Below are 16,879 nucleotides of genomic sequence, written 5' to 3' on the forward strand. Positions count from 1 at the left end.
TTCTCCCTTTATTGATTAGTGTTTGCTAACCATTAGGGCTTCCACAAACCATGAGTGACGCCTAGCAGAATATCATGGTTACCCAAGCTAAGTAGAATTGGTTGGAGAACCTATCCAGTTACAACTACAATGCAATACGGTTCTTCTCTAATACAATACTCTTAATCACATTGTTTAAGTGATAGTTTGTTTCATGTCTACTATCCAATGTGATACTTTCCTATATGATTCCCTTGAATATGATTTGGAACAAACTTCCTAAGTCATATTCATTTGCTTTGGCCAAAGACTTTAGAATCATATCTTAGAGTATTCTCCTTCCACCATGGAAGGTTAGAGATTCCTTGTTGTGCATTCATATGTCTACATGACTAGATAGCTTGACCCCAACAATGCCGTGGACACTCCGATGGAATGCCATTTGACATGATCAAAGATTAAGGACCTAACCATTAGACATCTATGATGCCTCAGGTCAAAGGACTACTTTGCATATTGCAACTTTAGAGTTCATACATGACATGTATGTTCGAACTCTCTTTTGATCGTAGTTCAGTGTACTCGATTACTCTTTCGAGCACCTATGTGTTTGTCTTAGTGTCCAACACCAAATGACTTGAGACTAGTCATACTCACGCTTGAGTCAACATAACACATACTAACCTTAGCGGATTGTCAATGCCCAATTGGCAATCCTATGGCTAGGAACGTTTTAGGAATGAACATAAGAGAATGGTCTCGATAATCTAACTCACTTAGATCACTTGTCTCTTAAATCAAATACATCCCTTGGATTCCCTTATTGCTTAAACACATGATACAATAAATAGTGATTAACAATAAGCTTTGCCCTTCATTAAACATATAAAAGTTTAATACATTAAGTATTCCAAAAAGCTATTACATCAAATGAGTGGCTTTGTGGGCATACTTCCAACAATAGTGTGGGTTAACAAAGAACGTAGGCTAAACAAGGCTCAACGAGGTTAAACTTAAACATATAATGAATGGGATAGGCTTTTTGGCTCTCGGCTCACTAAACAACTTCATCTTGAATATGTGTTATGCAAATCAATAACATGCTTTGAATGAAATAGGCATGAGTTCTAGCATTTGGAACTAAATGATGAAACACCTTCTAAGTAGCAACCAAGCAAAGAATAATGAGATCATGCAACGACTTTAGAAAACAATGATGCACAGTTTATTAACTCTCCAAATAAACGTTTAGGCTCAAGTCTCACAAGGTTGTAGCGTACATTTGAGTTCCTTCTTTCAAGCATGTTACAAAACTGATTTTTCCTTTATAATTGCATGTGAATTCATAAATTATAACCACAACCAAGCATACACCAAAGAGTAAATCAAATGTTCATCCATGTTTATAACTCTCTTTAACAGTCATGTAATTAAAAACCAAATCCTCATCATTGTGTTGGAAGGTACCCTAAGACACATACAAAAACAACTCTTTTTGGTTTTTTTCAAAACAATTTTTCAAATTTTTATAAGATTTTCGGATTTTTAGGTCAAAACACACTAAAATACTCCAAAATAGCTTAAAAACACTTAAAACAGCAAGGAACAACACTAGAAGTAATGGGTGATAAACTCCTACGAATTTCATGCAAAACAACTTGGTTACCCCCCCACACTTAAATCAAACATTGTCCTCAATGTTTTAAGCATAAACTCACACAAAAACAAGCAAACAAACAATTAACGAATAAACATGACAAATATGGCAAAGTAAAAACCAGACAGAGTAGAGTTTAAGAACGCAAATCTGGTTTTAGAGATAGATGATCTTGTTGACTTCCCACAGCTTTGATCTCAAACTGGTTTGGAATTCTGAGCGAGAAATATGAGAGTTCCTTGGTTTCAAATCAGACTCCTTCTGCTGGGATGATTTGATTGTGCAGTCTGCATTCTTCTTTGCTTGTTTCTTCTGAACAGCGGGCAAGCACGAGGTAAAGGTGTTGGTCTGTTTCTTTCTTCAATCTTTCCAAGTGCCCACCTCTTGCTTTCTTTCTCCTTGTCCCTAGCTGAGGATGAATTGGTAAATTATCTCCACATGCTTCGAGGTATCATTTTCACTTCCCTTATCTGTTCCCCAGGCAGATGTGGTAGACAAAGAGGAAGCATAAGATGATGAAAATGAGTACTCAAGAGCAAGGCTAGGTAAGCAATCAAGAAGGGGTTCCAGACAATCGGTTCCAGATAGGAAGATTGATACCAAGTGCTGGCTGATTACTCACTTTCTCCTTGTCCTAAAACAACGACAAAGAGAAGGACAAGGAGAAAGCATGATATGAGATACTCTTCTTTCAACCTTCATGATATGAAATACTTTTTCTTTGGATGGGTTATTTGCAGAGGTACCCCAAGGAATAAGGAACACTGAGTGACTCGAGAGGGTTTGTTGGAAAGGCATTCTCGGAGATGACGGAAGGTTATATATGTCTGCCTTGCCATGGAGGGTGAAGGTCGACATTTATAGGAAATAATAACCGGTACTGTTCTTTCACTCTTGTCGGCAACCGTTGGATGATTGAACAGTAAACTTCACGTGCTTTCTACTTCACCAGAAATCGTCGACAGATTGCCCGTAATTTCTGTAAAGCTGAGTGTGCATGTGACAGGCACTGACATGTCTGGAAAAGCAAGTGCCTCTTCGATATCTGGAATCGGTGTTTCGACAAACTGCCCGTGATTTCCGCAAAGCTGACTCTGCATGTGATAGATGTTGACACGTCTGGAAAAACAGATGGTTGGAATCGGCGCTTCGACAAACTGCCCGTGATTTTCGCAAAGTTTACTCTGCATGTGACAGATGCTGACACATCTGGAAAAGCAGATGCCTCTCGATATCTGGAATTGCCTCTTCGATCTCTGAAATCCCGTCGAGTGCAGAGGTTGCATGTGACAAGTGCGGAAAAATCTGGAAAAGAATATTGGCCGTGGTTTCTGAGCAAGCCCAGCTTTTGATAAAGCTAGCGCCTCTTTGATTTTTTTAGTTGGCCTCTTCGATTTCTGAACTCGCCTCTTCAATCTCTGAAATCCCATCACATGCTGATTTTTATAGAGGTACGCAGGACGTTCAAAGCACACTTGAATTTCTGCCTATAGAAAACTCCCTTCTTGCACTTCTACGATCTTGACTTGTCTGACCTCTTCTTTCTTTAACACCTCTGAAAATGTCTAGCCCTTCCGACCGTCGTTTTGACTTGAACCTTGGTGAAGAGGCAGTCCCGTCTTCTCCAGACAACATATGGCGCCCATCCTTCATATCCCCTACTAGTCCTCTTATCGTTGGGGATTCGGTGATGAAGAATGACATGACCGCTACGGTGGTGGCCCGGAACCTTGTCACTCCTAAAGATAACAGACTGTTTTCCAGACGGTCTGATGAGTTGGCTGTTAAGGAGTCTCTGGCTCTTAGTGTGCAGTGTGCGGATTCTGTGTCCAACATGGCCCAACGCTTATTTGCTCGAACCCGTCAAGTTGAATCGTTGGCGGCTGAAGTGATGAGTCTCAAACTGGAGATTAGAGAACTCAAGCATGAGAATAAACAGTTGCACAACCTCACACACAACTATGCCACAAACATGAAGAGGAAAATTGACCAGATGCAGGAATCTGATGGTCAGATTTTACTTGATCATCAGAGGTTTGTGGGTTTGTTCCAACAGCATTTGCCTTCGTCTTCTGGGGTTGTACCGCGTAGTGAAGCTCCAAATGATCAACCTCTGATACCTCCTCCTTCTGTGGCCCCACCGACTGCTGAGGCTCTGCCGACTACTGAGACTTCTCCTAAGCAGCCTTTGTGAAGGCTCCCTCTTGTATTTATCTGCTTAATGTTCTTTTCTTTTTTTTATGAATGTAAAAATACCTTGCATAACTGTCAGTGTTTCAAAAATAAACCCACACAAAAAACAATTAAACAAGCAACAAATAAAAATGATAATCAAGGCAAAATAAAACTGCAGAAAATGGAAGGTTTTTAGAAACGCAAAACTGATTGTGGAGCGATTCAAAAATCTTCCTTATTTGAATACATGGGTTGCCTCCCAAGAAGCGCTTGCTTTAACGTCTTGCAGCCGGACGATACTCCTTTGAGGCTTCATTAGACCCCACGGCATACAGGGATGCTTCCTCTCCAACCTGCCCTACGAACCACTTCATGCTTTAGATCTTTGAATGGAAGGGGATAATGATCCTTCCTGATTTTTGTGCTTTGCTTCCCTAAATCAACATGAACTCTCCCACCACTTTGAATACACCTAGGTACCTGCACCAAACAAGGTAACAACCTATTATTCGAAATGGGAATTGAAAGTGGAGAAGATGGCTTACCCATGTACGGCAAAGAAGTGGCAGCACAATGAACAGATGCACAAGGGGTGCTTTCGGCCAGATTTGGTGATTTCAAGGTTGGGGCCGTGCACCCCTTGTTGTTCACTCCAATTCCTTCCTCAATGGTGGTTCGAGGTACATTCTTCTTGATTAGTGTTGAACATTCCTGCCCTATATTTTCAATTACATTAATGGCACAACAAGAACGAACAACATTAGGAGTCTCAATAAATTCAGAAACTTTAAAACTAATCATGTCACCACCAAATGCCATAGTGACTTCTCCTTTGGCCACATCAATTTTGGTTTGAGCCGTTTTCATGAAAGGTCGTCCAAGTAAGAGTGGTATTGGTGGAGAGTGGCCTGAATCCTCCATATCGAGCACGTAGAAATCTGCAGGGAAAATCAAGTGGTTTACCTGCACCAAAACATCTTCCAAAACTCCCTTTGGATAGGCATTAGATTGATCGGCCAATTGAATAATCACACCATCATTTTTCAACTCACCCAAGTTCATAGATGCATAAATGGAATAAGGCATGACATTTATAGATGCACCTAAGTCTAACATGGCAGAATCAAAACGAGTATTACCAATTACACAAGGAACAGTGAAACTACTGGGATCCTTTCATTTAGGTGGCAGCTTTCTTTGCAACATGGCAGAGACATTCTCGCTTACATGTACCACTTCTTTCTCCCGAAAACGTTTCTTTGTTGTACAAAGCTTCTTCAAAAACTTGGCATACTTCAGGATTTGCTTTATAGCATCAAGGAGAGGGATATTGACATGCACCTTTCTAAACGTCTCCAGAACATCTTTTTCCTCCTCTTCGTTCTTGGCTTGCAAAAATCTGCTAGGAAACGGTACATTTGGAGGAATAACATTAGAACTAATTGGAATTGGACCTTTCTTACCTGATTTGGACGGATTGGGGTGTGGAGATGGTGTAGGGGTTGCGGCAAGGATTGCTCAATCCTTGCCGTGGCCTTGGCATGATCCTCCTCTTCAATTTGCAACTTCTTATCCTCCTTGGGGACAGATTTAGATGGTTGTGGGTCAGTTCCTACTTCTTTCCCACTCCTTAGCATGATGGCCTTTGCAGTTTCGAATCCTCCCCTTGGATTGACAACGGTTGAACTTGGCAACTTGCCTTGCTCTTGGAATTGGCCCACAAACTCCGCAATCTGCCCTACTTGCTTCTCTAACTCGTCCACTCTCTTGTCCTTAATTTGTATACTCTGCGCCATAGAAGTTAGTAATTGAAAATTTTGATCATTATCAATAGAAGAACCTGATTTGTTTTGGGCAGGTTGTGCTTGGGGTTGAGTTGGTGCAAACGGCCTTTGATAGAAACCCGGGGGTTGTTGCCTAAATGTACTTTGTTGTTGGCCTTGTTGGGGTTCTCGCCATTTGAAATTTGGATGATCCCTCCATCTCGGATTGTATGTATTAGAAAATGGATCATTTCTAGGTTGGTGTTGTTGTCCAAAACCCACGGCATTGAGGGTCTCCCACCCTCCATTATCTATCAATTGTGGACACTTGTCCGTAAGGTGTCCTTGCATGGAGCACACGCCACAAGCACTCACATTTTGTACTTTTGGTCCTTCCACAACCTGAGAAAGAAAAGTAGTAAGGTTAGCCATTTGACTTTGAAGTTCGGATATGGCACTTACCTCATTCACTTGGTGTTGCCGTGGGGTACTCCTTTGTCCAACACCTTCGTATTGTTGAGAGTTCAACGCTCGATTAGCTATCAATGTCTTTGCAGCCGTGGGGGTCTTGTCCACCAAAGCTCCTCCCACCGAGGCATCTAGCATTTGACATTCGATTGGTAGAAGCCCCTCGTAGAAGTATTGTAGAAGAAGCTCCTCCTTCATTTGATGCTGTGGACAAGAAGCAACAAGAGATTTAAAACGTTCATAATACGTAGGAAAATACTCACCTTCATCTTGTTGAATTCCACTTATCCTTTTTCGTAGGAGAATGACTCTAGAAGTTGGGAAAAACTTCTCCAAGAAAGCCTGTTTCCTGCTCTCCCAAGATGTGACCGTTCCGGGAGCTAATTCATACAACCAATCTTTTGCCTTTTCCATGAGAGAAAAGGGAAAGTCCATCTTCAATATGCTCCCGTCAACATTGATTGGAGTCATGCTTGAGCACACCATCTCGAACCCTTTCAAGTGCTTGTTAGGATCCTCCATGGACAACCCATGGTACTTTGGAATGTGGTGTAGCAAACTTGACTTCAACTCGAATTCCTCGGTCTTTCCTTGGGTAGTCGCGGGATATTGAATACATAGAGGTGCGGCATTGTCCAATCCCGAAGCCAAAAGCTCCTTGATTGTACGATTGTCTTGTGCCATGGCTTCCTCCACTTCACCCACTCTTGCCGTGGGTTCCTCTTCCTCAAAATCAAGTTCGGCTTCTGAATTTGAACTTGATTCACTAGGTTCTGGATTCTTCCTCTTTCGTCTAAACTCTCGCTCAAAATCGTCGTCAAAGTCCAAGATGTGTTCACGAATGGGATGAGAACTCCGAGTCATAAACTAGTACCTAAACCAAGAACCAAAACAAGGTCAGAATCTGGAACAAATTAAAACAAACTGAAATAAAACAATCCAAGGGACTAGCAATGTTGCTAATCCCCGACAACGGCGCCAAAAATTTGATGCGAAATATATAAGCACACAAATTAAAACCTCTTTTTATCAAATGTAGTAAAGTATGTAAGTAGGGATCGTTTTGGACTGGGGATTAGGAGGGATTGCTAAACACTTGAAAACTGACTTAAAAACGTAAAAACAAAGTTTAAAACACTAAACTAGACTCAAAGAATGTAAAACTAAATTTTGAAACACTGAAACAAACCAAAAGACTCAAAACAGCAAACCAACACTCAAAACTGCCTTGAAAACAGTTTCTGGGCAGTTTTGAACACAAACACAAATTTGGACGAAATTGGGTTACAACTTGAATCAAAACACTTAAAAACACAAACTAAATGGATTTCTAACTAATCTAACACTTTAAAATAAAGGGGGATTTGGTTTTGACGAAATTGAAAACAAGACAAAACTTTGTAATTAAAACAGATTGTAGAACGAATTTGAATGAAGCTTATGGATGGAAGGCTAGCTAGGAGGTTCTTCTCCACACATGTCACACTTGCATACAAAACGATCTCCAATTGCTTTTCGATACACTATGAATACTCAATGCCCCAGATTAACCGTGAATTGCACTAATTAACCCTCAGTTTTTTCACAAGTTATTGAGTTGGATGATTGCATACGATAACCCAAAACATTCCCTACAAGTTCCCTACATGAATTGCATAATAGAGATACAAGCAAGAATCATTAAATTCTATGAAAAACATAAGCATTGATGAGGATCTCGAAGACCTTCTCATACAGCTCTTGGAGGATCTCATTCTTCATCGTTATCTTGTTGTTCTGAGCCTCCAGCTTATCGACTTTTGCCTGAAGAGCAAACTTCTTTTGTTCCTTCTTTCGTTGTTTCGCACCAGGTGCAAAAAGGGTGTCATTCTGTGTGATGTGGCTTCCTTCGCTCCCCATGTTGGAAAGGGATGCCTGGTCAAAAGAGAGTGTACGAATGGTGGAAACCAGCTTAACAAAGCTAAAGAGAGTGGGAATAAGTGTCGTTCCCACTGACGGCGCCAAATGTTGATGCACAAAATCAGTGAGAATTTTGGTACAACAGAAAGTGTTAAGTTCATTACCTTCGCTAGATTGCTCCGATCACTAGTGTGGATAAGTATGTAAATGGATAAAGACAGGGAAGCAAACACAAGATATACGTGGTCCACCCAGATTGGTTATGTCCACGGAGTAGAAGAGTTCTCATTAATTGTGAAGGGTTTACACAAGTACATAGGTTCAAGCTCTCCTTTAATGAGTACAAGTGAATGATTTAGTACAAATGGCATTAGGAAATATTGTGAGAGAATGATCTCTATTTATATAAAAGAGTTTCTAGTTTCATTCTGACATTGACACATGTCGTGTTGTGATTGGCTTCTGATGTTGACACGTGTCGTGCTATGATTGGCTTCTGATGTTGACACGTGTCGCGTTGTGATTGGCCTCCTAGTTTGAGGGAAACTCTTATGGGTCCTTGATGGTATAACATTGACCGATGCTCAGTAGTTTCGAGATTTGTCAAGTATGGTACAAACATTTTGAATTGTATTTTCTGTCACATTCCGACTCGGGCTCCACCACATCCCGGGCTCGACTCATCCATAGTACCATATTATCCGCTTTGGGCCCTAACCACGCCCTCACAGTTTTGTTTCTGGGAACTCACACGAGAACTTCCCAGTAGATCACCCATCCTAGGATTGCTCTCGCGCGAACTCGCTTAACTTCAGAGTTTCGATGAAACCCGAAGCCAGTGAACTCCTAAAAGGCCTCGTGCTATATGGAGGTGAACATGTACATATACGACATAGAGGATCGACTCCCCTGGGTGATGTGGGATCTAACAATCCACTCCCATTGGGGGCCCGACGTTCTCGTCGGCACACTTCCGACCAAGGATTGGCTCTGATACCAAATTGTCACATCCCGACCTGGGCTCAACTTCGCCGTAGCACGATAGTGTCTGCTTTGGGCCCCGACCACGCCCTTACGGTTTTGTTTCTGGGAACTCACATGAGAACTTCCCAGTGGATCACCCATCTTGGGATTGCCCTCGCATGAACTCGCTTAACTTTGGAGTTCCAATGGAACCCGAAGCCAGTGACCTCCCAAAAGGCCTCGTGCTTTATGGAGGTGAGCATGTACATATAAGACATAGAGGATCCACTTCCCTGGACGATGTGGGATCTAACATTTTCAATATAGAACTTTCAAGTTCCTCTGGAGAAAAACATGGTTATATGGATGAATTTTGGAATAATTCTTGTTGGAGGACCTTCATGAGTCACTCATCTTGATTGTGTCAAAATATCATATTTTTCGACCAAGCAGTTATTTTTTGGCAATAGAATAAAGGAGCAATGCGCAGTGTTGGAATAGTGATGTTTTAGGCTTGAATTGCGTTTTTGGAGCCCAAGATCACCTCTGATGGGTTCGTGGCCTTCTGGAGATGTGTTCAGAACGGTTCTGTCTTCAAAATAAGCTATCATGGCCTGGATTTGGAGGATATCTGAGGCTAAAACGTGGCTGGACAAGTACTTGGCAGATTCTTCTAGCTTAATTAGGACTCATTTTTGCAAATATTTTATTATTATTCTTAGTTTCCCAGTTGGAATAAAGGACCTGATTTTTAGGGTTTGTGTGATGGCATTGCAGCATATATTGCTTTGCCGTTCTCAGTTTTAGTCTACATTTTCTTTTATGCGACTTGGAGACGGAGAGAATTGCTAGGGTTCTTGAAGTTTTTCTACTTTAAGGTGTTTTCAATCCTTTTCTTTATAATAATATTTTCTATGATTTCAATTATGAATATGCGTAACTAATTCATTTTGCCAGGGCGAATCCTTGAGCCTTAGCATGAATATATAATTTTTATTTAATTGCTTATGACCGATTGCATGCACACTTTGAATTATTAACCACCGTGATTAAAACTATCTAATTCTCTTAATGCTTGATCACCATTAGGATTTTTAGAAAAATAATTTGATGCAATTTTGATTCAAAGGTTCCTTGAAATTGACATTGCCTTCTTGTAATTAATAATTGTAATTTCACTTAAGATGAACACCATGTCTTAAGGGTTGCATAATGTTTCTAAGGGTTTTCATAAAGCATAATGAGTCTCTCATGTTCAGATTTGATCCGAACATCCTGACGAATTGCATGTTAGATATACGTTCTATGTTGGAGATTCCAAGTAGGATATATATTAGGAAAACTTAACCTTCAAAGTGGCATGTGTAGATCATAAGTAATTGGTAAAACTGCATAGGATTGGTGATGGTGGAACCCTAGTGCATTTTCTAAATTGGTATTTAAAACTCTTTTCTTTTATCATATTTATTTTTAATTAAAATTTGTTTTTAATATTATCCAATTCCAAAATCTTTTTTCTCAATTTTTAATTCTAAGTAGTTAAATATGAATTGTTTTTACATAAATTATTAAAATAGTCCTTGAGGAGAACGACATTGCATGAGCATCTATACTACAACATCCTTGTATTCTTGCAAGTATTTCATGTGATTTTGACCCAATTTGCATAGACGGTAAAAATCATATCAGTTAACATCAACTCGGGCACTTTCTCCTCTTATATGGCGTTAAAATCATGCAACTGCCTTGGAGTTCCAAAGAAAATATCTCGAACAGGTCTTCCATCTTTGCCCACTAAATACCACTTTCAACCTAGTCGGGCTGAATTCACCTTTGTAACTGGTGGTATCAGGCTCACGATTCTTTCAAGCCTTCCTTGTCTCATGCTGTTGCAGTTGGTTGGTTAAGGAGCCTTAACATCCACCCAGCGTGGCAACCTCGCCCCTTTATCTTCTACCTCTTCAGAAGTTTCAAAATTTCTAAACACTTCAGACAAGCCCTTAGGCTATGAATCTCCTCCCAACCTCTAAAACACATTCTTAGTAATCTACTTGTTTGTCTCAACAGCCCAAAGAGTACTTATGCGAGCATCATGTTATTCTATCTCTCTCATTCTAACAAATTCTCGATCAATGATGGCACCTGATACTAGTACCTCAAGCTCATACTCACACTCACACTGACATTTGCTACACAAACTACTCATTTGATCACAGCTACTTGGGGGTTATCAGGCAACCTTCTTTCTCCTCTTTCATCCAAGATAACTTTCCCTTTCCCCAATTAAAATTTATCATGTTGATTGAGGCTTCAGGGAATGAATCTATGCCAACCATCATGTTGGCCTGAGGTTTCTCCAGCAATAATTTCCCTTTGACTATAAGGTCTTAGATCCAATCTCTTAACTGCACACAATTAGCAATGGAGTGGTTGCATGTATAGTGGAGCTTCCAATACTTTTTCCCTCTAAGTTCTTTAGGTTTGGGCATCTTCTTGATGCTGCCGGGCAGGATTACTCGAGCCCTCACTAGTTCCTCATACATGTCTGCAGCCTTAGTTAAGTCAAAGGAATATGACTAATACTTTGGAGGCTTCATGGGTACAAAACCTTCATCATTCATCACGATCTTCTGGTCTTTGATGGGTTGAACCAATCCCTTCACCATCAAATGTGTGAAATGAGTGGTCATCTCTGTAGCACACAACTTTATCCCTTCTCCTAGGCTGTTATCATTTTCTCCCTCCTCTAGGCCTTTAAACTCCAGCTAATGTATTGGTACTTTACTTTTATAAAAAAAAGGGCACTTTGGATGAGTGCTTCACTTGCTGTTCTTTTGCCAACAACTTCTCATACTTAGTGGCAGCAATCACCAGTTCTTGAAGCTCGTTAAATTGTACATCATAAAAAGTCTTCATCACGGTTAGTCTCAGAGCCTTCTGGGTGATGGCTGTGAGTTGAGCATGGTTGATTGGGAGCTGGCATCTTATCTTAGTTTTCCTGAACCTTATCATAAAATCCTCTGTAGACTTTTTGTTCATATTGCTTCACTTCCACCAGATCATTAATGGTCATTTCATGTTCCACCCTATACAACTGCTCATGAAATGTCATCTACATCTACCCCTAGTTGACAATGGAATTGGGGGGGGGGGGCTAACAGACTCCATTGGGAAGCCAAGCCTACCAGTGAGTTTCCAAACAGTCTCAGTTTGTAGCTGGGGTTGTTCTCAAATGCCAAACAGTGATTTGAAAACTTAAAAATGTGATCTCTAAAAGACACATTACAGTCTTCCCCACTGAAAGTTGGGAATGCGGGCATTTTGAAATTGAGAGGGAAATGATTATGCTTATCAATGTACTCCGGATAAGGCTTCTGATATGTTATGCTAAACATTGGGCACACCTGCGATTGAGCATTATGTACTACCATCCTCTTTAATTCTGCCAGTTCATTCCTGAGTTGTTAGTTAACCATATTATTGTGTGGGGGATAGGGAGTCCCCCATTTCGGGCTATGATCAATGCCCAAATGAGCTTCCCTCTGTGGATCTGGCTGTCTCCATCTAGCTTTTCCTCATCCCTTTAGCCAATAGTGGTGCCTGTAAAGAAGAGGCTTGCCCCCAGCTATGGATAAGCCATTTCCGCTTGCTTCTCCCACCGAGTTAGACACATCAATCTTCATTCCTTCTTGCCTCACCTGCCCTCTAACATCTAGTGGTGGTGGTAGAGGATCGGGCAAGCTTGCTTCATAAAACTCTTCGTCTTCTTGCCTACTGGTTTCAGCCTCTTTCTTCATTTTCCCTTTGTTCTTCTTTTCCCCAAGTAAGGGGAATAAATGAATTACTGGTTCCTTTTCTAGGCTTGCGTCCATGATTCTTTCCCTAGTATAGCCATCATTCGATTAGGGTGTACTCTGACTCCAACTTTCTTTGTAGAGTTCTTGTTAAGGAACACAGCCTGCTAACCTATCATCTGGTCTCCAAAGAGATTTTCTCCATACTCCTCAGTACTTGAGCCATGGTGGCTTGAAAATCTTCATTAGTGACTTTTCCACTTGACTTCTCAGAAGAAGTCGGGCTCCCCGAGGTCTTGCCTATCGGGCAAGGTTTGTTGCTTGGTGTGCTGCAATATGAGTTTGCTATTAGTTTGAATGATGCCTTTGTGGGGCCTTTTGTTTGGCCTTGAGGCTCACAATCAAAACTAATATAGATCTAAACATGTCACTGTTATCTTTGTATAACATATTGTTCTTTTTAATTTTTTAACTGGTTGATTACTTACGCCACAAGTTACTTAGACTTCTTGATCTTACTGGATTGTTACAGATAAGTTAAGTCTGTATAAGGTTCTTTTTCCTTTTTCTTGCCTCGTAAACAAGGAGTTTTACTCATGATATTATTTGTCCAGGCAAAGGGAGTTCAGGGCCCCTTCAACTATTTCTTTGATTATAGTTAACATTAAAGAAGCAAGGTTAATTAGTTTAGCCCGATTAATCATCAAATTAAAACTTTGAATGAAAAGCAGTTGAAATTGATTTAAAACATGAAGGAAGATGCATTAAACAACAGATCTACTTTACGTAAGTACAAACAAAAGAGACTCGGGCAAGATTATAACCTTGTCAGGCAAGGTTCATCTTCTTGCAGCCACTTCTCTTTGTGCTTTGCAAGGGTTGTAATCTTTGGAGAATGAAAGGTAAAACAAGTTTTACTAAAGGGATTCGATACTACAATGTTGGGGAAAAGTAGCATAGCTTCTAAATATTGACAAAAGATGCCTTTCTACAGTGAATCTATGACGAAAAGAACAGAGTCTGGACAAACTAAAGCTTTCTGGCTTCTTGCTTGTCTGAGAGCAAAGTGGGATGTCTTTTGATTGATTGGTTAAGTGTCCTTGTCTCTGGGATCCCCTGCTACTTTTTTAGACATTTTAGCCCGACTATCCAAGCTTTGGCTTTTGGCGATGTCCTCCAGAACATGGCGAGTCACCACTTATTTACCCATCCATACCCTCGAAAAGTACTTTTTGTTGGGGTGAGATGCCCTTATGAGTGTCACTTCTCTCATAGGCCTATTGCCTATTCCTTGGCAAAAATGATTTTTAATTCTTCTTGGGTTGTTGCCTTGTATGTTCGAGCCCAATCCTCCCTTTGCTTTTGTGTTTTTAGGTCTTCACTCTCACTAAGCCCAGCATTAAATATCCACTCAAACATTTTGTATAACAAATAAATGTATGAAACAAAGAAGCAAGTTCCAAATTTTCGAATTGGTTTCTAGAATATTCAAATACATTCTAATTCCTATTAAACATTTATTGAATTTCAAAAAAAAATTGGATCGACATTTGAAATTTTTCTCCCGAAATCAATTGAAATCGGATTTTCTTATCTAAGTTGGACTCTATGGGGCCATTTAGTATATGGTCTATATTATTTTTTATTTACAAGTAAAAGGTCTTAGATTCGGTTCTTGGCAAAAACAAATTTGAACCCAATTATTATAATTAGCTCATTGTGGAAGTTTAGTCCACTCTCTCACTCTATAATATATATAATTTTGTATGTATTGAAAAGTTGGACCATAGACGGTAGTACCAAAGTTAGCCATCCTGCTTAGACTTGGCGATCATGTCTTGTTTTCCGTGTTCGTGTTGTAGTTTCGTGACATTTTGATATCTTAACGGATCGTGTCGTGTCAAATTTGTTAAAATGAACGGGTTATATGACCCGACCCGAACTCAACTCATTAAATTGACAGGTAATATAACCCAACCCATTACCAATTAAAGAAAATATATTTTACTTCAATAACTAATCAAATGGAGAACGTCATACTAAATTAATATCTACATACGTATTGTCACATAAATTTTTACTTCAAAACAAAAGAATGCATTTGTCTTTCAAGTATTATATATATACCTCAAAATAAGAGTCTAATAAAAAAACATTAGTACATGCAAATTAAAAAATGAACAAAGTTTTTTAAAGGTTGTGGAGCTTTCTTGAAAGTCAAAATGTTGCCAATGAGACTGAAAACTTGCACGTTGTTTTTTGACAGCAAAACCCTTCAATTTTCATCAATCAACAAAGGAAATAGTACTGGTCTTCAAGAGTTAGATTGATGATGTTTTCAATAAGACTTTCCACATTAGCACTCTCTTCTACATAAACTAAGCATGGAAAAATAAACGGTAAGTTAGATTAAATTCTATTTCTATTATAGTAATTTTTTTTTTTTTTTAGTTTAAAGTCACCAACTAATGGGTTAAAATAGGTTACCCGCATATAGACTTGTATTAACGGATGACTCGATAACAACACAATTAGTTAACGTATTAACTCAAAATTTGTTATTTTTGTGTTATTCGTGTTGTGTTAATAGGCCGTGTGAAAAAATTTCAAGCCTAAATCTAATCTTGGGCATCCCACCTGATTCTTCTGGAATGAGGATCCTCTCCGGATCTTCTTTGTGAAGATCCTGGGGATCCTCTATCATGTACATTCATTGTACATCGTACGGTTAGAAATCATTTTAAAATTTTTATATAAAATTGAATACAAATAATATTTGACAAAAACTGACTACATAATTTACGATGAACGGATACAATTAAATGATTCTCTGAATCCTTAGGATCTGGATCCTCGTTCTTTCTTCAGTCCAAACAAATTGATGTGGCAGACTAAATGGATAATCGGATAAAACCCCGTGGACGCTCAACTCCTTTCGCCAAGAGGCAACCAACCATTGGATGTAACCAAGTGGATCCCACACTCAACTTTCCTTAATTCCCACTCAACACTGACAAAGCAGCGGCAAAGGAGAGAAGAGGCTGAGGGAGTCTGTTACAGGACAGTTAGTCCACTCCACCGCCGCTAACTGAAAATCATTTAATAACCTAAGAAGCTTCTAGATCCTTCTCCTCCATGGCTGACGCCGCGAAATCCACGGGAACGGTCAAGTGGTTCAGCGCGCATAAGGGGTTCGGCTTCATGGCTCCCGACGACGGCGGCGAGGATCTCTTCGTCCACCAGACCTCGATCCAATGCGACGGCTTCCGGACCCTCTCGGAGGGCCAGACCGTCGAGTTCCTCGTAGATTTCAGTGAGGATGGACGCACCAAAGCCATCGACGTCGTTGGAAATATCACTCGATCCCGCCGTCCCGGCTTTGACCGCTACCGCGGTCGTGGTGGATATGGAGGGAGAGGCGGCGGAGGCGGTTATGGAAGGTTTGGTGGACACCCTGGAGGGTATAATCTAGCGAGAGGCGGCGGAAGGCGTGGCGGTTACGGCAGAGGTCGTGGGGGCGGCGGCGGTGAGTGCTACAACTGCGGTGGTATTGGACATTTGGCAAGGGACTGTACTCAGAGTGGTGGTGTGACTGGCGTCCCGAAATTTGGCGGCGGTGGACGCGGTGGTGGGGGATATGGTGGTAGAGGCGGCGGCAGGCGTGGTGGTGAATGTTATAATTGTGGAGAGGAAGGGCATTTGGCAAGGGAATGTCCCAATGATCAGAAATGATGATTTGGTGTGCGAATTCCTGTGGTTTCCCGCGCTTTTGTGTGGTTGGTGATTGCTTTTTTCACGAATCGTTGCTTCTTCTTGGGTAATTTTGTTAAGTCTTGCATGACTTGGGTGATTGTTTTGCATATATTAGATTAGATGGTAGTTTGTTTCTCCTTCTCCCATTCATTATTTTGGGTTCCTCAATTTTTATATCTATTCTTGTTGTTCATATATGGAACCTGTGAAAGCTGAAATTAATGATCATGTTTTGGTGTCATTTACCACTTGTATTCGTTTAGCGTTTGAATTAGTTGTCGTTTTTCGTGCTTTGATTAGGGTTGAACTGGATTTTTGTTGGACCTTATAGATTATCCTTGGAGTAATGTTATTTAGACACAAAACTGACTGCACACTCAACGTTATCAGTTTTGGATGTCTATAGGATTTGATGCATTTGAGTATTT

At 40.4% G+C, this 16,879-nt stretch overlaps 1 protein-coding gene across 1 annotated transcript; it reads left to right on the top strand.

The window, feature by feature from the left end:
* The first annotated feature begins 15,833 nt into the window (after positions 1 to 15,833).
* LOC103401851 (glycine-rich protein 2-like) lies at positions 15,834 to 16,430 on the top strand. Its single transcript, XM_008340562.4, has one exon. The coding sequence runs from the start codon at positions 15,834 to 15,836 to the stop codon at positions 16,428 to 16,430; it is 597 nt and encodes a 198-aa protein (XP_008338784.3).
* The last annotated feature ends 449 nt before the right edge of the window (positions 16,431 to 16,879 follow it).

The sequence above is a fragment of the Malus domestica genome, chromosome 15 (genome assembly GCF_042453785.1).
Source record: "Malus domestica chromosome 15, GDT2T_hap1".
Lineage (NCBI taxonomy): Eukaryota > Viridiplantae > Streptophyta > Magnoliopsida > Rosales > Rosaceae > Malus > Malus domestica.